This window comes from Furipterus horrens, unplaced genomic scaffold (genome assembly GCF_987537825.1).
Source record: "Furipterus horrens unplaced genomic scaffold, mFurHor1.1.pri manual_scaffold_5, whole genome shotgun sequence".
Lineage (NCBI taxonomy): Eukaryota > Metazoa > Chordata > Mammalia > Chiroptera > Furipteridae > Furipterus > Furipterus horrens.
This window is the reverse complement of record NW_028327175.1, coordinates 141,667,164-141,695,157: the sequence shown is the minus strand read 5'-3', so window position 1 is coordinate 141,695,157 and position 27,994 is coordinate 141,667,164. Positions and strand designations below refer to the sequence as shown.

Here is a 27,994-nt window from a genome sequence, read left to right as displayed (position 1 = left end):
AAAATAGCTATTAAACAAAGAACACACTAACACACAATCCTTTAAGCCTAAAAGGCTCATTGAGTTTTATTGAAAAGTTTAAATAAGACTTTTTATAGGTTACAAAGTAGTATTATGCTGTCTCCACATATTAGCCAATAACAAGTATTGTTTATTATTACAGCTAAAGTAACTAGATGAGAAAAACATATCAACTGTTATTTTGCCCATCTGACAGTACTGTAAGGAAACAAGGCTGTGAGAAAAGCAGGTGATAATGGGCTTCCCGACACAGGGATGCACAGCAGGAGTAGTAAAAAATGTGTACACATACAAAACTAAAAAAGGATTCCCTGAGCTTTAATCTTAAAGCATTCACTAATCCTAAAGCATTCACAGTCATATTTCTTTCATGTGAAAATAGATTAGGACCCCCTCAGGGGCAACCTGCGGGCTTTGCTTCCCACCAGTCATCACTGAGCTGCAGCAGTGGATTAAGAAAGTACATTTGATTCAGGAAAAATAGTGGTATCCTCTCTCCACAGCACTTTTCTTCTCCAACAAGTGGATTTATGACCTGACTCACAGTTAAAGAGATCATGAATATAAATGGTTGTATGCATCAGTCTTCAAGTATTTAAAATACAGCTGTTGTTTTTCAATGAGTGGAATTTGTTTTTGAGGATTCCAGCAAATCAGTTTGCTTCACCTGAGCAATTTCCACTCTTGCTAAATAATAGCTGTCACAGATAAATTTGATAAAATTCATTATAGAATCTTCATAACAGACACGGCTGGGGTGTCACTGGATTTGAGTTGGCACCTACTGCATGAGGACATGAGAAAGTGTCCTTTAGATCCCCAAATACAGGGCCAGCCCACTGGAGATCAGAACCGGATGCTATACACTAAGTTTTATTCAAGTCAGTGTCAGATTATTTACCAATGAACAACACAGTCTAGAAATTCCAACACAGATGTCAATGTGTCCTGTGTGCGGGTTAAAAAAAAGCAATATAGTACATTTTAACCTGTATGAAAGCAGGATGGTTATGACCTTTCACAAGTCAGTGATATTTTTAGAAGACTTAAAGAAAACTACACTATGGTTGAGACACAAGCTGCACATTTGGCCATGATTTAACAAAAAAAAAAAAAAAAAAAAAAGCAAGTGCATTTCTCATCCTAACTGGAGAGAATTGGGTAGCATCAACATCATAATTTTCTTGGGTATAAAAATATAAAAAAGCCTGGGAAAGAAAAATAAGTATTTTTAGAAAAACTGAGCCAACACAAGTTTGACATGACTCAACCTCTGACTTGATGATGGTCAATGTCTCCACCTGGCCTTCACTGATACTTCCTCATCAGTTTCACCATTTCACTATAGAGCCGCCAAGGGGCATCCAAGCCCCAGATAAAGTCGAGATGCTCCCACTCGGGAATGCACTCGTGGTACACCAAGTTGGTGATCTGGGTCAATAAGACACTGATGTCGTTGACGTCCGCCAGCCAATCCTGACCCCCGCTCCAAACAACAGTCGGCACAGGCATGTCTTTCACATTGTAAGGCGGAGGGGAAGTCTACAAGAAAAACAGAGAGCTTTGTTGTGGTTGTTTGACTTTACAAAAACAAAACTGACAATCTCCATTAAACACTGATTAAACCACTGAGAATAAAAGACTAAATTTTGAAAATCACTCTCAGTTTACTTTTCATATCACTATTACCAGAACAAAAAGAAACGTAACCCACAATGACAGAACAGTTACTACACTAATGTGGTGGGCATGGTAACAAGTGTTTAAATCCCCTGGAAGTCAATTAACTCCCAGGTAGTCAATTCAAAGCAACTGAACCAAGTAGTTGGGAAGGGGCTATGGAGTCCACACGCTCCTACTTTCCCTCCCTCCAGGATATAACACAAGTCACAGAAGTTCTCAGTTTCCTTATCTGTAGTAATAACATCACAGGGAAACTGTGAAAATTAAATAGAACATGGCAAAGTGCCTTACACTTTAGAGTACCTCGCACTCAAAAATGGTAAGCTTATTGGTATATATGGAAGAAAAGGCTTTGGCAATGTAATCTGGCCAAGGCCCTCCAGCTAGCAGATAACAGACCTGGGCTTGTCTGACTCCAAAGTCTGTGTTCCTGATCCCTGTGTGTCACATAGAACAGTGACAGTGACAGCTGTTACACAGGACCAAGGAAAGAACAAAGAGGGACGGCCAGGTCCACAACACCAACCACAAAGCTAAGGTTGCTCTGGAATTAAAACGTTAGCTACTCAATTCTCCCCAACATTTCCACAGCACCTGCCCCAGCCAGAACCCCGGAAACTGACGTCCTTGATGAGTTTGCATGGCCCGTGATTTCTAAAGACTTTGAAGACTTTACCTGGTTGTAATGGAAATAATTCTTGGCACTGCTCCCCCAGTCAAAGGCTTGAAACTTCTGCAATTTAAAAGTCTAAAGAGAAGATAATTTGGAAAAAAGTTATCTGGCACAGAGGTCTGGGACAGCATCACAGGGTGCAAGAGTTGGCCATGTCCTCAGAAATCAATTTTACACCAATACCCTGATTCACTCTTCATGTCCAAACAGTAATTTAAAATAAATGGCATTATTTTGCTCTCCTTGACTAAATGACTCTATTTCTCACTGTATGATTGAAAAGTACCTACTGCACGACACAATAAAGAAGCTACACACATGCTGTGAATTATACAGGGTTAGGCAAAAAGTAGGTTTGTGGTTGTGAGGAAGCAAAACAGGGTTTTGTTCTTATATTATTATTTATTAATTATTGTGTTATTTTCCATACGAACAACTGTAAACCTGCGTTTTCTCATCCTGTACTAGATCAATGGTTACTCCTGCTGGATAAACTTTATGCTGAGATTTTTTAGTGAAATGTGAGTCAAACTTTTTAAAGAGTTAACTATCTTACTTGGGAAAGATATATATATATTACATATAATATATAAATTAACATATATGTGTGTGGATTAATAGCATTTATATAGATTAATAAAATACTTATATTAGAATATAAATATTATATATTGCATATTTATATGGATTAATATAAACACTGTATATCTATATATATATATCTATATATAATTGTCATATTTTCTACATACCCACTCTACTTGACTATTTATATTATTTAATAGTTTAATAATTTTATTAATTTGACACGTTTTATTGAGTACCAGTATCAATATAATCACCAAATTGTACTGCACAGCAGCATAATTCTAACTAGTTGGAGATACCAGCCATGAAATAATGTTGTATATAAAATTGAAATTTATGCATAGGTAGTGTCATATAAAAGTATTAACAAAAGTCACTTATTTTTTAAATTTTAAGTGATGCAAATTCATACCTCCTCTATATCCTCAAATTAAAAATGTTAAGAATGAAATCCAAAATTGACAAGCCAAATGAATTGGAAACTGTTCAAACTTTGGCCAGAGGGTGGCGTCTGGTAAAGAGGAAAAACCTAGATATTCTTTGTCTAGATGGCTTTTGGTTTATGTGAGGTTTCAATTCTTATCAATTGCATAAAACTCCACTGCTTGATGTAGTAAGACAGTGTGAGATTAGAAACTACAGGGGATTTCTGCAAGAGAAAGGTTAACATCTGCTTTTGCCATTGCAAATGACAGATTTTAAATACCAGCAGCCTATTTGACAAGCAGAACAAAATACGGATTTACAGCAACTGTTCGTGCATGTGTGCTCTTGTTCTAGTTGTCAGTGAAGAAATATCAATGCAAGGTGTTCTGTCACTGTAGACATCTTATCACTTCCTCACATGTCTGTCAGCATTTATTACAGCACAGCCGGTGTGAGTATGGAGCACACTGGAAAAACCTGCCCAGGCCTCAGACTGAACTTCTAAACTTGACTTCTGTGCTCAGGGTCATCACCACTTGAAAGGGAATCTCAGGAGGGAAATGTGAACATGATTATTTATAGTCACAAAAACATGGAAATAAGCTAAAGTCCATTAGTAGATATTTGGTTAAATACATCATGTTACATCAATAAACACAATAGTATGCCACTTTCATAAATATAAATATAATAAAAATAGAAAAATATGAATAATATTTGTAAGTAATATTAAGTGGGGAAAAACTGAAAGTGAACAACCTCTATAGTTACACTTATATGATAATCATATGTGGCTAAAGATCAGGAGGAAATACTCATAATACTAGGCTATTAAGACAAATGGTTTTTTAAGTGACATTTTAAAAATTATTTTTACACCGCAAATGGTAACAAAAAAGTCAATAGGTTCAACTTTTCTAAAGTACGATACATAATCAGGAGTCTTAAAGATATGCCTACCCTCTGACCACTAGGTTTACTTCCACAACTGGACCCTAACAAAGTAATCTAATGTGCAAGGAAAGATCTTTAATTCAAAAATATTTGTCCCAGAATGTTTACTACTGCAAAAAAAAAAAAAAGAAAAAAGAAAAAAAAATTGCTATCATAGCAAAAATAGTAATAATAATTATTATAACATTAATAATGATAATTCAAGCAAAGGAAAACTGTCCTCAGTTTTAAAATTTAGTTATTGACCTGGAAAGGTATTTTTGATTACAGCAGAGACAGCTAATTGCCAGTTCTTGCCCCCTTCCTTAATCCCCAAAGCTTTTGCTAAACACATGGCTTCCAAGGTAGGAAGCACATCCCTTATGTGTTCCTGTGGCTGGAACACACATGGAGGCCACCCAGCTTCACCCAGGAATGACAGAGCTGCAGTGAAGAGGGAACTGGGACCCTGGGTCACTTCTGGGAGCACTGTCACACCTCCTCCACCACAATCCGGTGGCCCCTGATGTCTGGATTGTATCTTGAGAAAGAAAAACTATTTAGAGGCTGTGTTTTGGCATCTCTGATTCAGCAACTTAACAAATATAATGCTACTTAATTAAATTTTTATAAAGTTACCAAAACATGCACATAATATGATACTTTTGTAATAAAAACAATTATACAAAAAAAAAAAGTAAGTTAACACAGAGAGTTCAGGACATGCCACGAAAATATGCTGCTCTGGCCATTTAAATTATTGATTTAAAGGCACTTGCAAAGCAGCAGACGCAAGGAGGGTACTCTGACCTTCCTTTTTCTTTCTAAAAGCAAGATATAAAATTCCCAAGTCAGACATACCATCCCTGTACCGGAAGAAAGAAATGTTCTTGTCACCAAAGATAGGGAGAAGCCTAGATAAATTTGTACTAAATGACCTGGTTAAAATAATTCTCATCTACTTTAGTTTCCTTTATTTATTTTAGTTACTTTTTTACAGTTGCTCCTCTTCATTTGACCTTGTATATAAGCACTTAGGCCTAGTCACTTCTTTGAGTCTTCATTTTTCTTGTGAGAGTTCCCATGCACATATGAATAAAATTCATGTGTTTTTGTCCTATAATGTTTTATGTCAGTCCCAGACAGAAACCCTAAGAGGGTAAAGGAAAATTTTAACCTCCTCTACAATACCAACATACTAATAGTAGTTTTCCCTGGTGATGGACACATGAGTGATTTATTTTCTTCTTTGTACTCACATGTATTTTTAAATTTCATAATGAACATATATTACATGTATAATAAAAATTATAATAAATGTCATCTTACAATTTTTAAAGAGCCTACCCAATATACTTTTTTTTTTTTTTTTTTTTTTTTTTTTAGGCAGAGGTTTTAAACAACAGAGAACATCAGAATCATATGAGGAACTTCTTAAAATGCAGATCCCAGAAACATACCTCCAGGAATTTGAATTCTCAACTGGTCATGGGGTAGGCCCAAGAACTTAAATTTTTTATAGCACCCTAAGTATTTCTGAACAACTCTGTAAAGATAGGTTAGGACCAGCCTTCTTCAAACAGAAGTGAGTACGGGGGCTCTGGGCACAGTCAACAAGAGGGCTGAAGGGGGTTTGGCTCTGGGGGGCTTTCTAAAACTTGTCAGGTTTATAAACAGAGTAAGATTTGTAAACTAAATTTAAAATCCCAGTAACTAACTGGGTTTGGGATTGTCTAACCACTATGCTGTACACCTGAAACTAACACAAAATAAAATTGAAGGTATACTATAATTGAAAAAAATTTTTAATTAAAAAAAAATATTTTTTAAAAGTAGGAAACAAAAAATTAACATGTTAACATGTACAGAGTTACATGTAAAAAAATAAAAGCTAGGTTTTGGAACTCTAAAAAACCAGAATTGTAATTATTTAAACTAACAGTAAATTTCTGAATGTACTATGAATAAAGTGGCCTTGAAGGGCACCTCCAAACTCCTACCGCAGGAGCCCCCAAACCCCACAGCTGATCTGTAGCCCTTAGCCTGCCAGCACTCAGACACTGCACCTTCAGCAGAAGCTTCTCCCAGCAGGTACCACGGCAGCCCCAGCCAGCGTGTCCGTGACAGGCAGAGAATGGCAGCCGCTGGCCACCAGCCCAGAGGAGGGAGAATCAAGGAAAAGGTCCTATGAAACAGCGGCACAAAGCAACCATTCTCACCAAAGAGATGATACCGGGAGCAGAGAGCAAAGGGCAGGATTGCCTCCCACAGTGCATCTGGACTTGGGGAACATTCATGAGGCACATTCCAATGTGGTTAGAACCTAAGACCATAATGGGGCCCCAGGGTGGTGCTCTGAACCTCAGTCTGCAGCCTTTGACCTCAGCCAGCTGCTAGATTAAAAGGGCTGGGACATGAACAGAAGCCTGATTGTAGCCGATTCAAGAGCTCTCCTGCACACCCAGCACGTGGCGGAGGCCTGCCACACAGAGGGTGAAGGAACACTGTTCTGTGGTCTGACAGTCTTGGCTGCCACGTTCCCAAAGGCCCCTGAAACGTGGGGTCTGCTGGTCATCTGCACTTTGCTGAGGCATGTGGTTATAGCACACATGGGCTGCAGTGGTCACTAAGCTGGGTAGTAAAGCACCTGCCTTCCACTTGGCCCGTCACCCTCCCCACAAAAGTGCACTTACTCCTGAAGTGACAGAAACTGGGCCTTAAAAAAAAATTGTCTATTAGGTAAGAGGGTAAAAAGTGAACCAAAAGGTAGGGATACTTTGGTGATAGTGTATAGACAGAAAACAAGTGACCCATAAACAGAAATGTGGCAGAGGAGAAAAGCAGGAGGCCTGAATGAACAATTGTGAATTCAAGAACTTTTCCAGGTTTCCGGACATTCCTAAAGAGATAAGGGTGTGCTCTTCAGCACATCAACAACCCGTGTTCCCCATGCCCCTCACCTATGTCACAGGAAACTGGCACTGAGTCACTGACATTTATCACTCGGCCTTACAGTCACTACAAGGGGCCAAAAGCCTCAGGCACAGTCCTGCCCAGTTCCTTGGGGACCAGCCCAAGGAGAGGTGAACTACAGCACTCCCAACTGGCAAAGGACACTAAGCCACTCGGCAGCAAAAGGAATGAACTACTGATGCACATGACAGCAGATATGAACCTCAAAATAGTTATGCTGAGTAAGAGAAGTCACACAAAAGCAAGGAGAGACGGTATCATCATACTTACACAAAATTCTAGAAAATGCAAACTGCCCTATAATGAAAGAAAGCACATCGTGGTTGTTTGGGGACAGAGGTGAAGAGGGTGAAAAGGAGGGTGTTAAAAGGGGGCACATGAAAACTTTTGGGCGTGATAGGTTCACTGTCTTGAGCATAATGATGGTTTCATGGGCATATCCCTAAGTCAAAATAAACTAAATTGAACAATTTAAATATTGTACGCTTTGCCATTACACGTTCATAAAGTTGTTTTTAAAAAAAGAAATAGAAGTAGAGATTCTGCAGTCTAAATGAATTAGAATGGGACACAGGAGTCTTTGTTTTTTAAAGCTTGGATTATAGCTAATCCAGAAGCTCTACCACCAATTCAACTGCCCGTGAGACAGGCTAGGCCTCTCTTAGATGGATGGGAATGTCCTTCAGTTACTTTTTTTTAAATCCTCACCTGAGGATATGTTTATTGAACATGGGGCGGAGGGGGGGGGGGTGTCAGGCAAGTGAGAGAAACATCAATTGGTTGCCCTACCCCTGCACATGCCCCCACTGGTGATCAAACCCATAACACAGGTAGGTGCCCTGACCAGCAATCGAATCCACAACCCTTTGGTGCATGGGATGATGCCCCAGCCAATACGCCAAGGTTGCCAGTTACTTTTTGAGCCTCTCCTAGATAGGATTAAGCTTCCACGTGAGTACTCAGTGCCAGCCCAGGGGGAACCTGGAGAACAAAGATATCCACTCTGCTCATCTGCTGGAAGAAAGAAAGAAACCCTGTGCTATATAAGCCAGACTCAGCCGCAGTTCCCAGAGCCACGCTCTCCTCCAACAGTGTGCACTTCCTTGATGCAGCAAGCTCCCTCCCTCTACGTTTTACCTCTCAGACAATTTTCAGCAAACCTCTTTTCTTCTGAATTTGTTTTGCCTCCTCTCTTGATTTCTATTGGCACAGGGGGAGAGTGGGGTTGGAGGCAAGAACCCTTACTTTTCTTAAACAATATTTTCTTAAAGGTATACTTTTAAAGCATCTCACATGATTCTGATGTGGGCAGTGACTGCCCAATGTTTGGAAATTACTATGCAAGACACCTACCACATCTTGGTTTGAAGCTTAAAAGGGAAGTAATTTCTATTTAAAAAGTTGGGGGGGGGGGGTTGTACAGAAATAGGTTCTGAGGTAGAAATAAGATCCCAACATATTGTTAGGTTTTAAAAAAGGCAAGTTACAAAAAAGTAAGTAAAAGAAAATAAATTAATATATTTCTACTATACAACTATTATTTCTATCCATATCTTTGACCACTTATTTCTGAAATGAAATGCAGCAAGAGGTATAGAGTAGAATGCAGAGACATTTCAAATCTCTAGGTACACGTTTTCTATCTCTGTGTAAGATTATAGAGTAATTCTATTTTTTAATCTTAAGAGAATTTTATTATTTTTGCCTATGTGTAATTTCTAAACTTTCTAGAATAAATACACATTACTTTTGTGATGTGTGATAAAACAATTAAGCTCTATTTTAAGTTAATGGCTCCCCTTTACTTCCACAATTGGTTTTCCTATTGATGTTTCAGCATATTATGTTCATGGGTTAATGTTGAAATAGCAGCTTCTGTCACCACAGTGGCTCTAAAATCTTGTTTTATGAAGCAACACAGAAATAAAATAAACCTGGGGCCCTGGCCAGGTAGCTCAGTTGTTAAGAGTGTCGTCCCAATATGCCAAGGTTGCGAGTTCAATCCCCAGTCAGGGCACATACAAGAATCAATGAATTAATGCATAAATAAGTGGAAGAGCAAATCTATCTCTATCTCTCTATCTCTCGCTCTCTCCCTCTCCAGCCCCTCTTTCATGTCCCCCCCCAAATCAATGAGTAAAAATTTTATAAATAAATAAATAAATAAATCTGGGACTTAATGAAAAACTGACAGAGGGGAGAGAAGGGGGGAAAAAAAGAGGTCAACCCCAACAGCTGTTGGGTGAACTCATACACCTAGTACAGCTTGTCCCAGGGAGGATAACAAAAGCAACACACACACAAAGACAGGAACCCGTCAATCTGGGGAAGGACACCAACTCAGATTTGTAGGCAGACTGTCTTTCTTTCTTGGAAGGGCTTGCAGAGAGCTGCTTCATGGGGTGCACAGATTGTTCTAACGCTGAGTTGACCCAAATCCAAGCTGCACTCCAAGAATGCCTACCTGGCTCCAGTGTATCATGTTTTGCACAGAAGTCCCAGCAGGAGAGTGCGTCATATACACAGCCACTCTAGACTGAAAAAAAAAAAAAGTGTTGAAATAAAAAATTAAAATATATATATATAGTTTTTAGGAAGGCATTGACAACAAACAAATTTTGCACTTCAAAGCATTAAAAACCACAGAGCCAAAACCTCAAATATATGAAATTAAGAACAGGAAACAAGTATTTGACTACAAGTATGTCCTATAAAAATAGGTACAACCACACACACACACACACAGTACATATTAAGGAAATATAGCAACACGGTAACTGGGGACTATATGGGCTGAGATTACTGCTCATTTTTATTTTCTTCTTCATGATTTTCTGAATTTCCAAAATTTTAAGTAATTATACCATACCTTTATCATCAGAAACAAGAAAAATTATTACCACCTAAAAAAAATTGCCTAGAACTTTCATTCCAGAATATTAAAACCTGTTTTCAAAAGGCAATGTTACAAACTATAAATATATTTAGAAATACCAGCCTATTGTTGGCCAAGCATTTACATTTTCTAAAATAACCATTCCAAAAATTAAAAAATTATAATAATTTGTAAAAAACAAATAACTGGAATAAATATAAATATCAAGATGTAAGTAATGACACATCTCCTCATTCAGTAGTTTCCGTGCAGGGACAATGCAGGAAGGAGGCGACCATGGTTTCTGTGCAGGGACAATGCAGGAAGGAGGTGACCGTGGCTGGCCTGAGGACAGCCGTAGATGGCATTCCAGGTGCTTGCTGAAGTCCATTCTCGTGCCTCTTAAATAAAAGACCCACCAGAGCTCTAATGATGTCATTCCTACCTCTCCAGCAACCTCCAACACAAATAACCATATTCACAGATAAAATAAAATCACTGTAAGGTTAAAGCAAGCCTTATAATGAGCATACATACCATATTTAAATTTCTCTCATTGAATCCACACAGAACAAAAAAGATATTTCCACAAAGCTCCTTCAGAACAACATGATTGCAAACATGAATACTCAGCCACTTCAAATATGCATTCTGGGGAAGAAATTCCTTGACTCCAAATAAATCCTGCATAATAAAAAGAAACCCAAGAATACCTCCACATTTCATTCTGATACACAGGCCCCCATGACCCACCTCAGAAGCAAAGACATGTGCCAAGCGTCTCTGCAAATGGCTCCAGGAGAGAAATGATAAAACCAGTGGACATTTGTAACAGCAGATGTTACAGATGTGTATTTAATGTTTCAAATGAAGAACAGGAGGTACAAAATCAAGTCAATTCACACCGAGTTTTACAGTCGGAAAGGGCCTTAATGACCACTCACCCCAGCGCCCTCCCCAAAGAGTTTCACTTGACTTTGATAGGTTGGTTGGTAGTGATTCCGAGAAAAAGTAGAAACAGTGATTGGTCAGCAATGTGTCTACCTAGGGCACATATATCTAATCTGCTTCTACTGGCCAGTGGGCCAAATCCTGCCCACTGCCGATTGTTTTCTTTAATGCTTTGTGTGTGTGTGTGTGTGTGTGTGTGTGTGTGTGCGCGCGCGCGCGCTCTCTTTGTGTGATTGGTAGAAATTTGCACCTTCCCTGAATCCCTGGGATCTGGATGTAGGGGTGAAGGGGAGATACGAAAAACCATAGAGAGAAGAAATCTCACTTTTCATCGATAGCAAAACAGAGGAGGAAAGCACAGATTCTCCCTCTAATGGTCAGTTCTTTAGATCTGAAAAGGAAATTGGGGGTGAGGTGGGTTAAATACCTTAATGAGAAGATCTGGAAATCGTCCTACTTTAACGAAAGGGCTAGTAGCGAACTCGATTGAAGCCACAGGAGCCAAGGCAAAAAACATTTTAATCTTTTTGGCCAGCTCTGGGATCCGTGAAAATGCTATAAAAGCTGTGGGAACAAAAGGAAGGTAACAGTAATTTGATCTTCTGGAAGGAACTTTCTCAAAAAAAAGGTAAGGGCGGTCGCACGTGATGCCCTCTAGTGGCAACATGAGAAACATGTAAGCAAACACTTGAAACCCGGGGTCCTCTGAACTTCTACATGAGGAAACACCAAGTTTGACTAAACTAGTAAATCAAGTATTTGCTAAGTGCTTGTTTCAATATTTCAACCTAGATATGCACTGGAAGAAATCTAGGTTACTAAAACCGGAAGGTGTTTCCTGTTCCTCTAAAAACGTAAACCGCCCCTGGCTGCTGTGGCTCAGTGGATTGAGCATCGGTCTGCGAGCCAAGTGTCGCTGGTTCGATTCCCAGTCAGGGCACATGACTAGGTTGCACGTCAGGTCCCCAGTTGGGGGCGCAAGTGAGAGGCAACCACACAGTGATGTTTCTCTCCCTCTCTTTCTCCTTTCCCCTCTCTCTAAAAATAAATAAAGGAATAAATTATTAAAAATAGTAATAATAAAATAAAAATGTAAACCAAGCTAAAAAGATACTGTATTCCTAACAGCTCCAGCCCCACCACCTCCATCCACCAGTGACCCTCCAACAACCCCTAAGAACAATTTATAGAGGCATTCAGAAAAGACTCACACATTTACAGTGCCCTAGTATTAAAATATTTCTTAGCTTCCTCCAGAATATTACTTTAGAAAGCCGTGGGGCAAAGGACATCCACTAGACAAGTCATGGAAGAAGAAATATAAATGAAGAACGCTTAACTTGATGAATAAGAAAGGCAAAATGTATCCACATTACTTTTTGTTTGTGGCCCCTCAAACTGGCAAAAGGTGTTTGATGATAGGGAGGGTGAGGCAATTTAACCATATATATCGAGATACTTAAAAGCATTCACACCTTCCATATAGTAATTCTACTTCTAGGAATGTATTCTAATAAGACCATGTGATATAAACGAAAAGATATTGGTCATAGTTAACACTAAGCCCTGACCAGAGTGGCTCAGTTGGTTAGGCATTGTTCTGCAAAGCAAAAGGTCACTGGTTCGATTCCCGGTCAGGGCAGATGCCTGAGTTGCAGGCTCAGTTCCTGATTGGGGCACACAGAAGAGGCAACTGATCAATGTTTCTCTCCCTCTCCTCTCTCTAAAAAGAAGGTATCCCTTCTCCTCTCTCTAAAAATAAATAAATAAAGTCTTTAAATGCTAAAAGGGGTAATTCTTTAAATTATGGGACGGGCTCCTAGTCTCCAATCAGAGGAACACTTGTTTGCTAGAATTACGGGCAATTTTTATTTTCTTTAAACTTTGCTAATTTTCTATTTTTGTTTACAATGAACACACATTACTTTTATATAACCAGCATAAATAAACCGTATATGACTTTTAAAAACTATTTATTAAAACAGTGTAACATGGCATCTTTGTAGTTTCATTCCACTTAATGTTAAAAGTTGGTGTACTTTCTTGTTTTCTTCTTAAAAGTCTCTGCACTTACAAAACTTCTTGTTTTCTACCCTCTCACATCCCCATATTGCTTAATGAGAAAAATACATAATAGCTTGTGGTTTACATTAATTCCTTTAAATTCAAGAGAACCATACAACATGTTCATCCATTTATATTAAAGTCTGAATTTCCAGACAAAATATTACCAAAATTCTTTGCCTTTGCCATAATCATTATTTCTACTCGATATTAAAATAATAATAATAATAAATAAAAGTCTATTTGAGCTAACATTTTTTTATATTTTACTTTTCAGGACAAATACAAACTGTGCAATAATACATTATATCAACTTCCAATCTTTGTTTCATACATACCTATTGTAGTGCCTTGAGAATGACCCACATAATACACTTGTTCTTGGCCAGTTTTGTTCAGAATGAAGTTAATGGAAGCTGGCAAATCATAATTTGCCATCTCATCGTAACTGTAATCCAAAAATGGAACTCTCTCATTGAGACATTGCACACAAATACAACAGTACACAAACAGTAAGCATGCACTTTGATCACTTATCACAGACTGAACACAGCTGCGTAAACCATGACCGAGTGCAGGGAAGAAAATTAGCAAGACTGCAGAAGCCCGTGGGCTCCCTTCCTATCATAATTTACACCATAAATTAGTTTCACTTTTCTATAAATTGGATCAAACACTATGAATTCTTCTCTATTAGGCTACATTCAAACTGTTGCACAAGTTGTAGGTTGTTGTGTAAATATGCCACACTTAATTTGTCCATTCATTGCTAATGGGCATTTGGTAACTTCCGATTTTTCACTATCACAAATAGGTGCTGTACATGGCATTGGTAAAGGCTCTCAGTCTTACATTTCATGTCCTTAGGTAGGCTTTGGCTTTACAAACACAATGCAAGTCTGGAGAACCCATAGCCTGATCTTCTCTGTACCTGGTGTCAAGACAGAGCCAGGGACCTGTGCACAGGAGAGCGTATTTTTCATGAGGAAAGTGATGAGCCAATTGTTGCCACCACTTATGATGGTATACCAGGTTCTTTCCCTGTATCCCCTCCTTTAATCCCCTAATAACCTTAAAAGATAGGTATTTATTAGCCCCATTTTACATAAAGAAAACTCAGACACAGAGCATTTATGTGAAGTGCCCAATGTCACACAGCAATTAATTGGTAGAGCCAGAAGTAAAAGAGAGAAGAGGAAATTTTCTGGATGTAGAATAGCGAACATTTGGAATGTGTGCTTATAACATAAGAAAGAAGATTATGGGACAGAATTTACCCAGCAGCTCCCACACCACTAGGAATGCCAAAATAACTAAAAAAAAATTTCCTAATTGAATCCAAATCTTAAGTGTAATCATTTACTTAAAATTTATCTCATTGCTATTTAGTAAATTCCTAAAAAGGGTTTAAAATATTTCATGATCCATCAGTTTCCTTCTCATATGACCTTGAGTTACCCTTTTATCTGCCTCCCTGTGTTAAGAGTACTAAAGAACTAGACTAGACCCCCGTCGTAATCAATTCAAATATACCTGAAGGCCCAGAATTCATCCTGAAAAACTGAAAGCGTCTTGTGTTTCCGAGACCAGGTGTTTCCCCTGCTGTTCCCCATCCACACATCAAAACCAGCATCTGCCAGAATGAAGCCCAGGCTGCTATTGGGTAGGTTTGTGACCCAGTTACTTGAATCGGCCAGCAAGCCATGCTGCAGGAACACCACTGGTTTGGGACCTGAAACACATTCATGTGTAGGAGTCAGCAGCACCTAACTTCAAAACAAACATGATACCTTGCTATACAGATAATGCATAAACGATCCCAAAGCAAATAATAAAATAGAAACAAGTTAAAATATTGAGGTAGCAATGTACTCATATATAACATTAGTAAAGATTTTTTTTTTAAACAGTGCTGGCAAGGTAACAGTGAAACTGGACTATTTTTGCATATCTAGTAACAAGACACACTGACTTAATGATCAAAAAAAATTTTAATATATTTTAAGAACTTATGAAAAGTTTCTATGCTTTCTTCCAGTAGATTTCTCAGAATGTATCCTAAAATAAGCTAAAAGGAAAGGAATATCACATACACAAATTCATAAATATATATACACATATATTCATATGTAAATACACACATATATATTTATATTTATATGTAAATTTATCTTCTACTATCTCATACCTGAGACAATAATGCAGTAGAAAAAAACAAAGACTTAAGAGTAAAAGAAATCTGACCTCTGGTGCTTACGGTGTTAAGAACATTCAGTGATTCATGAACAAGCATTTACTGAGCACCAACTACACGCCAAGCATCTCAACTAGGTACTGGGGACACAGCAGAGAAGTAAGTGCATTAAAAAAAAAAAAAAATCTTACCCTCATGGAGCCAACAGTATACTAGCCATGAGTTTTAGAGTCAGACACACCTAGATTTAAATCTGTCCTTTCCTAGTTCTGATGTGCCATGCAGAATGGACATGTAACATGCACCTTACAGGGAGTAATGAGATATGAGATATGATATGAAAAGTTCTTAGCAAAGTGTCTGACACACGTAACAGTTCAATAAACATTAGCTCACACTATTGCTTAGCTAGTCTGAGTCTCAGTTCCATAACTGTTAAGAGGAATAAATGAGATAAGTGTCTGGTATAGTGACTAACACATAGGTAAAAAAATAAAATAAGAACTCCCTTTGCCTTCTGCCCATTCTTTATAATAGTGAAACACTAGAAATAAGCTAATGGTTGAGTAGTCAAATAATTCATTGCAGTCTAACTGGCGCAATGTCAAGGACCGTGACAGCACAGAAAATCATCTAACATAGCCTTAAAGGGAAAAAAAAGAATAAAGTACAAAGTTATGGACTACTCTGCACTATGGCTATGCAGCAATGATGTATGCAAATGAGGAGTATAAAATATCAAAGAAAAATGAGAAGACTCCTCGGAGAGTCAGATGGGAAATGCATTAACAAACATTTCTGTTCATCGGATTTCTTTACACCTTACTGAGAAAAGCTGACTGAGATGATACCTAGGAATTATCACGTGTTTATAAGCTCTAAGGTTCTGTGGTGAAAATCTTGTGAAGTTGGTTCTATTCCCATTTAGCAGACAGGGAATTGTGGCTAAGAGAAGTCAAATAATTTGGGGAGTTGGGACATGAACCCAGGTATACCTTATACCAGGGTCCATGATCAGAACTGCTTTGGCATAGGAAAGGACGTTAGCCAGAGAGAAGCCAACTCAACCATATAGAAAGTCCTCAGTGAATGACAGCCTGAAGAGGGAAAGCTATTTTGGAGGGAGCTGGACCAAACGCTTGGAAGAAAGCAATCTCTAGTAGGTGGGGAAGGCTGAGAGTGGGAGACAGGGACATGATACTCAATCTTGCTTGCTCAGGCAGTTCTTCCAAGGACCAGGGTGGTCCACACAGGCCTGGTGTGTCTGAGCAGCAAACTAATGTGCCAGGACAAGGGCTGCCTTCCCTGGCTGTGCCTACAATGGGTTTGTTTCTCCCAAGCTGGCTCTAGGAGAGCTGGAGACTGAAGGAAATGTCCAAAAGCACTTTGGACCAGAGAGGGCAAGTGACATTATCATACTCACCTAAATAGTCAGCACAGAGTCAGCAAAGAGAGGCAACCCAGTGATGACCCAAAACAGTGTTGCCGGCCTGATTAGGCCCAAGTGTGGGTGGAAATGAGGAGAGGATTACTCAGGCTCCGAAAACGAGTCTGCTGAGCCCACACTCTCACAAGAGGAAAATGACAAGTCGACGGGGGAGGAAGATGACAGGTGGACAGGGAAGTTCCTACAACCTCCCACGCTACTGGCCTTCTCTGCTTGGTCAGGCCCCCACTGATCAGGCTCTAAAATGGTGTGAGAAATCAGCTGATATACAAGGAAGAACCAAACGAAGAACAAGGAGGAAGTAACAAAATCAAGGTAATGGTGTGAAATAGACCTTGGTTCTTACTAGCTACGAAATCTTGTAGGATTTACTCAAGCTCTCTGAAGTATAGGTATACTTTCCAAAGTGGGAAGGATACAGTGGCTGATACACAGTAGAGTGCAAGAAATAGTGACTCATAAAAACAATACTGAATGTATAAATGTAATAAAATAATATTAGAACAGAAGCACAGGCAGGAGGATCAGAGTAAAAAAGAGACAGGAAGATGTTACACTGCTAGCTTTTAAAGATAAAGGATGGGGCCAGAAGCCAAGGAATGCAGGCAACTTCTAGATGCTGAAAAAGGTAAGAAAACAGATCTCCCCTAGAGCTTCCAAAGGGAACACAGTCCTGCCAACATCTTGATCTTAGGCCTTCTGACCTCCGAAACTACAGGATAATAAATCTGTGTTGTTTTAAGGCACTATCTCTATGGTGATTAGTTAGAGCAGCAACAGGAACTAATACAGTTGGGGACTAGTATTCACCCCCATTTTTCAGATAAGGACTCTGAGGCGCACTGTGGCTAAGTAATCTGTGTATCGTGGCACAGCCAGCAATCCTAAACCAGGACTCTGAGGTGGCAGTATGCCTCCAGGGCCTAAAGAAGGGAGAGAGGCCCGGCTCCTTGTTAGCCTAACAGGAACCTACATAACCTAAAATCTTTCAGGATCTCCTAGAAGATAGACTGTAAGTTGCATAAGCTCCGCCCTCCCCTCTGCAAAGGCAGGCTCTAGATAAAATGGCATCAAGGACTTAATTTACAGTACGTAAGTATTCCCAGCCCTTTGTAGTGAGTAATGCAAAGTCAGAACCGCCCCTCACTTTAGACCTTTCTGCAATCACCCATGAGACCGAAAAATTCAGGGAACCTAGGCACCCAGCAAAGTAGGCCCTCAGCTCACACAAACCCAAAGTCCAAGGGCTGATTCAACCATACCTTTTGTTTTTAGGTCACCAAAAGCTTCGGAGCCTGGGAGGCTTCCTGAACCTGCCCCAACTATTTAAGATAAACCCTAGCAAGCACTGGTACCTGGCTGATGTGTACTAGCATTTGTCATAACAGCTACGGATTATGTGCCTCGTACTTCATGAATTATACTGTTACAAGAGAGCTGTTAAGATCTATCCCATGTTAACGATAAGGTAACTGATGCCTGGAAACAGAAATTAACTTGCCGTAGAAGACTCACCTAGTAAAGAGAGTCAGAATTGAAACCCAGGTCAGCCACATTCCAAAGCCCTTGCTTTTAACCACCACTCTAATGAAAAATTCATTAGAAAACAAAGTGGCAGTGGAGAGAAGGCAGGCCTATAAATATTCTAGCCATTTCAAAGCAAGCCAAACATTATTTTCTCAAACTGAGGACTGCATATCAAAATCATCCGGGGCACTTAGAAAACATACACATTTCCAGCCCTGGTTCTGATTTAGGGAATCAGGAACTCCAGGAACAGAGCCTGGAAATACTTATTTTTAACACATTCCCTTGGCTCTTCTGAGGTAGCCCAAAGGGGAACACGTTCGGCCCTCAAAGGGCTGCCCCTGAGGAGTCTGCCAAGGCAAAGTTCAAAATGCCTGTCAGTGCACTGAAGGAATTTACAGTATTCATATCCCAGAGCGCCATCAGATACAAAACTTTTCAGATACTATTGGTGCCTTATTTGATGATTGCTTTACTGGACAATTTATATCCCAGTTAGGCAAGGAGTAAGTCTGCCTTGTTGTTGTTTATGTACTTTAGCCAAGGCCTATATGTATTTCCTTGTTTTAGCCAAATAAAATAAGTAGTCTATCATGGGATTGACTTGCTCAATACTTATTACATAAGACCATGTTCTCTAGTTTAGAGAACACTGACTCAGACTAGCTGGCCCACCATCCTTTGACCTAAAGTTAATCCCTTCCCCTCTTTGAACTTGGCTATCTCACCCAGTAAAATGAGGGTGTTGATCTAGAACACAGGTTCTCAAACCCAAAGAGTTTACCTTGGAATCCACAGGAGAGTATGTTAACAATGAAAGCTCTCCAAACACTTGGCCCAGGCAAGACTCTGAGATCCTTCTAGTGCCAACATCCCATGACTTTCTGAAATAAAGCTGAGCAGATAAAAACATAACCACTTCCCTATAAACAATGAATTTCTGAATTTCAATTCCCTTATGGAGTTAGTGCAAAGCAAGGGTAGCTCAACACTCGGCAGAGACATTCATTGGCTTAACATTGAGACAGCATGCACATACTTCACAGGTCACCAAGAGCTTTCTAAGAAAGTGTTCTTGACCAGACATGAAACTGATTGTCTAAATCAGGGGATTCTTTATTAAGTCCAGAAACTCTTTACAAATACATGCAAAATTTGTGTGCACACAGGCATCTTTTATTTTACTACAGAAAAGGCCACTGCCTTAATCCAGTTATGTACCCCAATTTGGAAGACTGCCCTGGCCATGCAGAGAACCTGGTGCTGCTAGTTGCCATGAGGGACACAAAGATGACAAAGACACAGCCTTAGCCTTCAAAGGCCAAGGGAGGGATGAATGGGGAGAAAGAAGTAAAAAAATAAGTCAACCCAAAGCAAAATAAGAAAAGCTCCTCAAGAGGGTGTGTTAGCAAGGCTGTTGGGAGCTCAGAGGAATTGTGTGTCTCCTTCCTGCTTAAGGAACCAGGGAGAGCTGGCAGTTAAGCTGGGCTTGGAAGAATGAAAAGCATTTTTTTAAAAGATGACAGCTGGGGGTGGGGAAGTTAGGGGGTGGAGCGATTGAGCAAAAAGGAAAAAGTACCCATGACATGGACAACAGTGTGGTGACTGCTAGGGCAGGAGAATATGAGGAGACTAAATGGTAACGGGGAAAAAATACAATAAGGATTAAATTTTATAAAAGAAGATGGTAGACAGAGTGAGCAACCTTCCAGAGGTTGTGTTCACCAGTTGAAGTCCAGGGAGACTTTAGCAAAAAGGAAATAACTCATTTGGATGTGAGAGTGTTGGAAAGTAGTTCTTTGATACTTATTAACCAAACAAGCTCAACTTCCATTACATCATTCATAATTTGGCTATGGCGCCGACTTAAACCTCTGCAGTTGATAAATGATAAATGTCTCATGGATAATGGGTGAACACAGCTGACAACCAACAGTTCTCAAGCACTCCTCAAACACCTTGTGGAAGAGGTGTCCTACCCCGCCCTACCGAGGCAGACACCGTAGACTTCATAGCCTGTAACTGCACTCACTAACTCAAGGAGCCATATCCACGGTGAACGCCAAAGGCCTGCTGCTGTGCAGAATGGGGTGAACAGCACAGACAACATCTAGGGCAGAATACTGAGGGAAGGTGTGTGTCTTCATTGAGCAGGCCCCTGTGGATTGCTGAATGGCAGTATCATGTAATTACGCCTGGGCTCTAAGAAGTTTAATCCTGCAATACTACATAAGATGAAGAAAACAGGGAGGCTGGCAGAAAAGAGAGCAGTTGGCATGTACAGAGGAGCCATGTGCTTAAGCCCTGTGATCATAAAGCCTCCAATGATCTCCCCATGAGGCTCTAAATATAGTCAGAGGACCACTGAGACAGGACTGAAAGATGCTCACCATACAGCTGCAAACGTGGCTAGCAGCAGGAACCACAGTGCAACCAACAAACTGAGGGAAAAAGCACTTTGCAAAGGGTAAGAGGAATGGTTTCACCTTATCCCCCATTAGTGACACAAGTTTTAATGTATCCTGTAATGACCTGTAGACAGTACAGATGTATAGTGTTACCTCTGTGTGTACTGAAAGCACTAATTCCTTAAAAGTAGACTGAATTTTCATGTTCCTGTTTTGAAATTCTTTTTTTTTTTTTTAAATAGATAGAAAGCCTTTAAAAAGGAAGAGGCTCAAGCCTCTCTCAGGTTCTGAGTTTATTTCAGGCCTCCGGTGAAAAGGTAACAAGAACACAAGATGGTGTGGTGGCCTGGCAAAGGGAAGGAAGAGGGGAACCAAAGCCATGTCACATGCGCAGCTGAGAGAGGACTTGCCAGCAACTCGAGGATGAGAGCCAGGAATGATTCTGCAGTTTCTAGTCTAGGTCATGAGGAGGGCCATGGTGTTATTAATAGAGGAGGAAGTCAGGAGAGGAACTGGCATGAAGGAGGAGAAAATGAGTTCTGTGTGAAGGGCCTTATGGATTCTTTTTGTCTGTTTGGCTTAAATGAGCCAAAGTACTACCGCTGACAACACTGCTCCTGCATATGAGTGAAGGACAATGAAGAGCCTCTGCCTTGGACCATGAAAACACAAACCAGCTGTCAGAGAAGAATCTATGCAGCGGTTAGGAAAACCAGATTCCTGTAGGTCACTCAGTCATCTGTCACAGACTTCCTTTAAAACTCCCCTCTGAGCTTAGCACACAGCCAGGGTTACATAAACACCACTGAGGCCTCTGAAGGACAGAAGAAGAGCATGGGAACCTAATGCCATGACCAGATTTAGGGTAATTTCTCTTCCCCATTTTGAAGGCCAAGGGTATCGACTGTCTCACACCACTGCCAAAACAAAACAAAATAAAACAAAAAGAATATAGAATATAACCTGTACAACCAGAGAGTGATAAAGACTGAATGGAAATAGAACAATAAAAAAAAGAAATTAAAAAAAAAAAAGGCTGAAGGGAAACTGAGATCACTCCAGCCCACTGACTGTTTTTCCATGAAGAAGCTTGGCCCACAGATGTGAAACCACACAGCACTTAGGGGCTGGCACAAACCTAGCACTGAGGTCTCCTAACTTCCTCCTACTGCCTGGGAGCAAATCAAAAATCATGCTCACTTTCCTCATATGCCCGGTCATAGCACCTTCCCATGTGACAGTCTCAATGCAAACACACAGGGCATGTGGCATTGTTTGCTTTCATTGCTGTATGGACAGAGAAGCTTGGAGGTGGCAATAAGACAAAAAGAGGAGGCACATTCTCTAAGCTTGCTTTTACTGAGTATCCCTGCATCTTTTAACAATGACTCACATTACTAATTATACTAGTCAACTTACCACTTTTAAGAGAAATAAGAGCAATACATATTTTTCTTTATATGGAATCTGAAGTCAGTGTACAGGGTTTACTTTAGAGAAAAAGAGAAAAGAAAACAATATCATATGATTATGGTGGGATGAAATACAAGGTCTGTCTGGAAAAAGTCCGCCATCGTTAATATAATGAGAATGGTTTGCGCGACATTGATGTAACCTGGCAGCCAAGGAGAGTGGATTGGAATGTGCATGTGTGAACAATGACGACTTCACTGTACTAGTCAGTGGGGGTGATAGATGGCATTCAGTGAGCAAGCGTACTGTGTGGCTGTCACATTTAAAATGACTGAGTGAGTAGAGCAACAAATTTTGCGATAAGCTTGAACATTCTTCTGCGGAAACTATTTTGATGATTCAGAAGGCCACAGCTATGGGCGACTGGTGACTGGCAGTCATCACAACAACGCCCCCACTCAGGCATCACGTCTCATGCAGATTTTTTTGGTGAAATATCAAATCACCCAGCTGACTCAGCCCACCCTACAGCCCAGATTTGGCACCCTGTGACTTCTGGCTTTTCCCAAAACTAAAATCATTTTTGAAAGGGAGGAGATTTCAGATCATTGCTGAGATTCAGGAAAATATGATGGGGCGGCTAATGGCAATTGGGAGAACTGTGTGAGGTCCCAAGGTGCCTGCTTTGAAAGGGACTAAGGCATCATTGTCCTATGTACAATGTTTCTTGTATTTTATATTTTCTTCAATAAATGTCTCTATTTTTGATATTACATGGCTGGCTACCTTCTGGACAGGCCTCATATATGTTTTGTGTGTTTGACCAGAAGCAAATATAGAAGCCCTCACTATAGCTCACTATTCACTTTTGTAACATGCTTATAAAAAGGAAGCTTAATAGCATGTATCTGTAAGTCATAAAAAATCAAGAATCAGAAATTAAATTTCAAAAAGAGCATAAGCTATTTTAAGTATTGTTAAAAGCCTTATTATAGTTAGAATTTATGGGAGTGGAAATAGATAAGTCAGATATTAATAAAAAACAGACAATGATCATTAACAAGGTTTTTCAGTTTGCTTTGAATAATAATTTGGGAAGGAATTGAGACAAAGAAGGCCTTTCTGCTCATATAAAAATTTAATTGAAGAAGAGATAATTATCCAGTTACCTTAATCTCAACCTTGACTTACCAAGAGAAGTTTCTAGAAACAGAAAATGTTAAAGATTAAGCTACATCTGGAGAGGATTAAATAAGAATCACATCCTTATTCTGATATTTAACAATTTCAAGTACTCACTCTAGAAATTCCTTAAGTCTAGCTACTGATATAAAAACTGGCCAAATTCCTATCGACACAGAAAACACCTGTACCTTTGTCAGAACGGTTCTTCCTCCCATGAGGGATTCGATGGAGGCAAAGAATATATCCATCTTCTGTCTCGACTAGGTGCTCCTCACTAGGAAATCCCCAGTAAGTGATAATTTCACTCTATGGAGAAAAAATATAATCGTAATGGAAATTCAATGGACACAATCTGACAAGATCTCCCATGTTTACAGGCAAAGGAGAAGACACAACATCAATGACATTCTCCAGGCTTTACTTAAGAAACTGAAATTTCGGTCTGCTGAATCTAGTAGCTCACCCACAAGAATGAGTAGATCCTCCACTTGTTTTATCCATTTGTTCCACTCACAGGGGTTTGGTTAAACCTCACTTTCATCATTCTAGCATGTTCTGCACCAACTATGACTAATTTTAACATAGCTTCGGGCCTCTTTGTTTGCATCCTGACTCCCAGGCACAAATAAACACTCTCTTTCTTTTCTAAGCATGACAGTTAATACTGTGATCTACCACTAGCCCTATTTTAAGAGGTCCCATCCTGTTTTTTTCAGTAATCTCTATTTCCCCCCCATACTTTATATCTAATAAGGTATTTCCAGACTTAAGATCAAAAACTTTGAAATGTTTTAACTACTCAAGGGATTATTTTTGCTTGTTTGTTCCCAACAAAATGTTTTTTTTCAGATATTTTCATTTTTGTATTGAACTGCATGCTTCCTGGACATTGCTAATCACAATCCTTGTTCAATGTATTGCAAAGCAGCACTCAGTAGTAATATTCTTGCAAAGTTTTGACACTTTTTTATTGTTCTTTAAACAAGTTTAGTGAGACTTAAAAATTAAACAAATTTATAAAAATATCATTTATTGCTCAGTAAATAAATAGTAAGATGCAATCTGTAAAATACACATCACCTTTTAGGGAAGTCTAGCAAACTGAATCTAAGCATCAGAGAACGTGAAAAGCACTACAAGATATAAAGATTAGAGTTCGTGGCTCCATGTAACCCACATAACTGAATGTAAGAAAGCATTTAACATCTGTCACATGCATTTTACAAGCAGGTGACTTTAAGAAAAGAAACTTACCACATTCATATTTGTTTCAGGATCCACATTTATTGGCTTCCCTCTGAATGTCTCAGAATGCAGAGTCCCGAGGGCCAAACACAACGCCAAACCCAACAGCCACATTTTCATTCTGTATGAAACAGTCAATTGTTATTTGTCCAAATTTCACCACACACAATTATGTTGGTAGATTAATGTTCCCATAAAGAGTTCGGAAGCAGGTTTAGGGCACGTAAAAGTTAAGTGAAGGGAAAATATGGAACAAATGACTCCAGTCAAACCTGGAAGCAAAAATAAAAGAGGAATTTTTTTACTAGGAAACCCCCGACCCCTGGCCAGCTCCAGTTAATATGTGACCTTTGAGCCCAGCACACCTACTCACCGCTTCATTATAAGGTTAAATAAATTGTTACTGGAGAAATAACAGAAGGAAGGACTTATTGTAGAAGGAACTAGGTTGAGAAAAAAGAATATCCTCAAAAGTCCCAAGCCCGTTCATCTTCCACCTTTTTCTCTCTAATTGTGATTTAAATACTTCTAAGTTTGGCCAGTATTAGCTTTTGTCCCCACTATCTACTCACTTCCATTCTTGCTCCAAATTATATGTCAGAATTCAAATTTGTCACCCAAAGGGAAAAAGTGAAATGAATGAAAAGAGCATGTAAGAGAAACAGAGGGGAAGAAGACCACCACTCTCTCTTTCTGAGACCATCCAACCATTAACAAAGACCATCTAGTTTCTGGCAGTGATGGCACAAAATCACAGCATGGCAAAGAATGAGGGATGGATGTTAAAGGCAAAGTGAAGCGACTCTCCCAAGGACACCCAGATGGTTAGAAGCAAGGCTGAGACTACAGCCCGGGCCTCCTACATCGTTTTGAGTAAATATAATCACTTAAAAAGGTCCATGTGTGTATGCCCATACAAAGACTTGTACAAAAATGTTTATAACAATCCAGCCCATGTGGCTCAAATGGTTGGTGCATCGTCCCATGCACAGAAAGGCCAAGAGACAATGGGCTTGATTCTCAGTCAGGGCACATGCCTAGGTTGTGGGTTTGGTCCCAGCTGGGGCACATGCAGGATGCAACCAATCAATGTCTCTCTCTCTCTCTCCCTCTCTCTCTCTCTCTCTCTCTCTCTCTCTGGAACTAATAAATATTATTTTAAATGTTTACAACAGATTGTGTATAATAGCTCCAAACTGGAAAAACCCAAATAAGTGAATTGATAAGCACATTATGGTACTATATACGTACTACTCAGCAATACCAAGGAATGAACACAATAACATGGATGAATCTCAAAATAATTATGGAGAATGAGAGAAGCCAGATGCCCCCACTAGAAAAAACCTACATATGATTCCATTTACATAAAACTCTAGAAAATGCAACCTAATCTATTTTGACAGAAAGCTAATCAATGGCTGCCTGAGGAGAAAAGATGTGGGAGAAAGGAGTTACACAAGGCTATGCACAAGTAGACTTGGGGCGGGGGTGCAGGTAGGGAGTGATGGATAGTTTTTTACTGATGGTTTCACAGGTCTGTATACACGTCAAAGCTTGTAAAATTGTACATTTACAATATGCCTTGTTATTTAATATCAATAATACAACACAGCTGTTTTTTAAAAGACTGCTTAAACTGAGTGCAGGCATATCTCGGCAATAGTGCGGGTTTGGTTCCAGACCTTCACCATACAACGAGTATGGCAACCGAGCTTTATTTATTTATTCAGTCTAGAACCAAACACAAAGTATCTCCAAGGTATGCCTGTATTCCACAAATCTTAAGAAACTGGTTCTCAGGAGGTTGCAAAAGTGAACTGGCACCTACTTTGATGCAATTCCTGCGGGTGCCACACTTATTTCTCCAAGCAGTGGTGAACACTGATCTTGTAGATGTGGGGAGGGGGGACATTATGTTGGGGTCTGAACTGGCAAAGCAAGCTCAATTGCATTTACGCAAAAGTTTGTATTTCTTTATGGTGGTTAGAGGGCTGTACCATCCTGGGTTACCTTTTATCATAAATACAACCTCTCAAAACTCTATTATGACTAGGGAATAAGTAGGTTGAAAAGAAAAAATGCAAGGTTATAATCACAATTTAAAACAATAAGGCATCCAGCAGTAGCTGCTTTCCATTCAGCACCTGTCCTACAGCACCTGGCCCAGCTGTCCACAGAGGATTCTCTAGTCAGCAGGAAGCATCCCCAGCTAACTTTTCCTCCCAACACAACACTAAGCAAGTTTCTCAACCTACTAGTCAAGTGGTTCCTATAAGAACGAAGACTGACAAGTGTAAATGGAGGGAAAAGCCCCTTTCAGGCTGGATTCCAGGGGGGTTTCTGAGCTGCCTTAGCCACTTTCACTCACTTCTTTCTATATTGTAACAATCTGCCCTCAGTTCACCCAACCTCGAGGGTAGAGTGGGTGTCTCATTCAACTTTGAATCCCTAGGACCTATATCCAAGTGCCACTCACATATTAGATGCACAGCACAGATTTTGCAATGTGGAATAGGAGTGGTACAAGAGTTCAGTGGTTGAAGAAAAGCCCCAAAGCAGCTTGTCATATAGCTTAATAACAACAGCAGCAGCAGCGGCGGCAATAACAATATCAATAATATAGGCTCCCATTTAAGTGCTTGCTATATGCCAGACCCCGCAGGCAGCGCTTATAACCTACTATGTTAATCACTCCTCCACCACTCTATGCAGCGCCCGTTAAGTCAGCTTTTCAGGAAACTGAGGTTACCCAGGTTAAGTACTAAAAGCAAAGGGCCAACTGGTTAAATAGTGTCGCCGGGATTTTCACCAGGACCAATGCCAAAGTCCACTCTCAGCCGCGTCGTGAGCTAACAAGTTAGTACGGCTGGGCAGGCTGCCTGAAGGAGCTAACGGGAGAAGAGGAGGAGGAGGAAGGAGGGGAGCTCGGAATCAAGAATCCTGGCTGTCACGGCAATCCAAAGGCTGTGGGCAGCTTCCTGCGTGGCGACCGCTCCTGTCTATGAATCGGCAGGCACCCGGGGAGGGACGTACAACTTCAGAGAGCTTCCAACTCCTGGGTCACGGGGATGTGGCTGGGCCACCTTCAGGTGCTCGGGCCAGACGTGCCTGGCCAAGCGCTGAGGGTGAGGCTGGCCTCCAAAGGCCCGGGGATGACGAGACTGACACCCCAGCAGCGGTGCGCGCCACTCTCCCCCAGCCCACCCTCCCGCCCGTGGAGACAGAGCCGAACTACCGCACCTGCACCAGGCGGAGCCGCTGCGGCCGGCACTCACCTGGAGCCGTCCTCCCGGGCTGCTGTCCAAGGCCGCAGTGCCAGCGCGCAGAGGCCGGGACTTGGAGAGGATCTAGAGAGGGCGGAAACAGTTCACCCCGCTCAGGCTAC

General features: G+C 40.3%; 1 protein-coding gene across 1 annotated transcript; it reads right to left on the bottom strand.

Moving 5' to 3' along the window:
* Positions 1-37: 37 nt before the first annotated feature.
* On the bottom strand, positions 38-27,994 carry LIPA (lipase A, lysosomal acid type). The gene is made up of 10 exons (XM_090277997.1): positions 27,885-27,994; positions 24,616-24,878; positions 23,550-23,667; positions 14,721-14,919; positions 13,526-13,635; positions 11,551-11,687; positions 10,710-10,856; positions 9,762-9,833; positions 2,381-2,452; positions 38-1,563 (listed from the first exon to the last, which is right to left on the bottom strand). Exons 2-10 carry the CDS (start codon positions 24,724-24,726, stop codon positions 1,330-1,332), a joined length of 1,200 nt encoding a protein of 399 aa, XP_090134123.1. The 5' UTR covers positions 24,727-24,878; positions 27,885-27,994; the 3' UTR covers positions 38-1,329.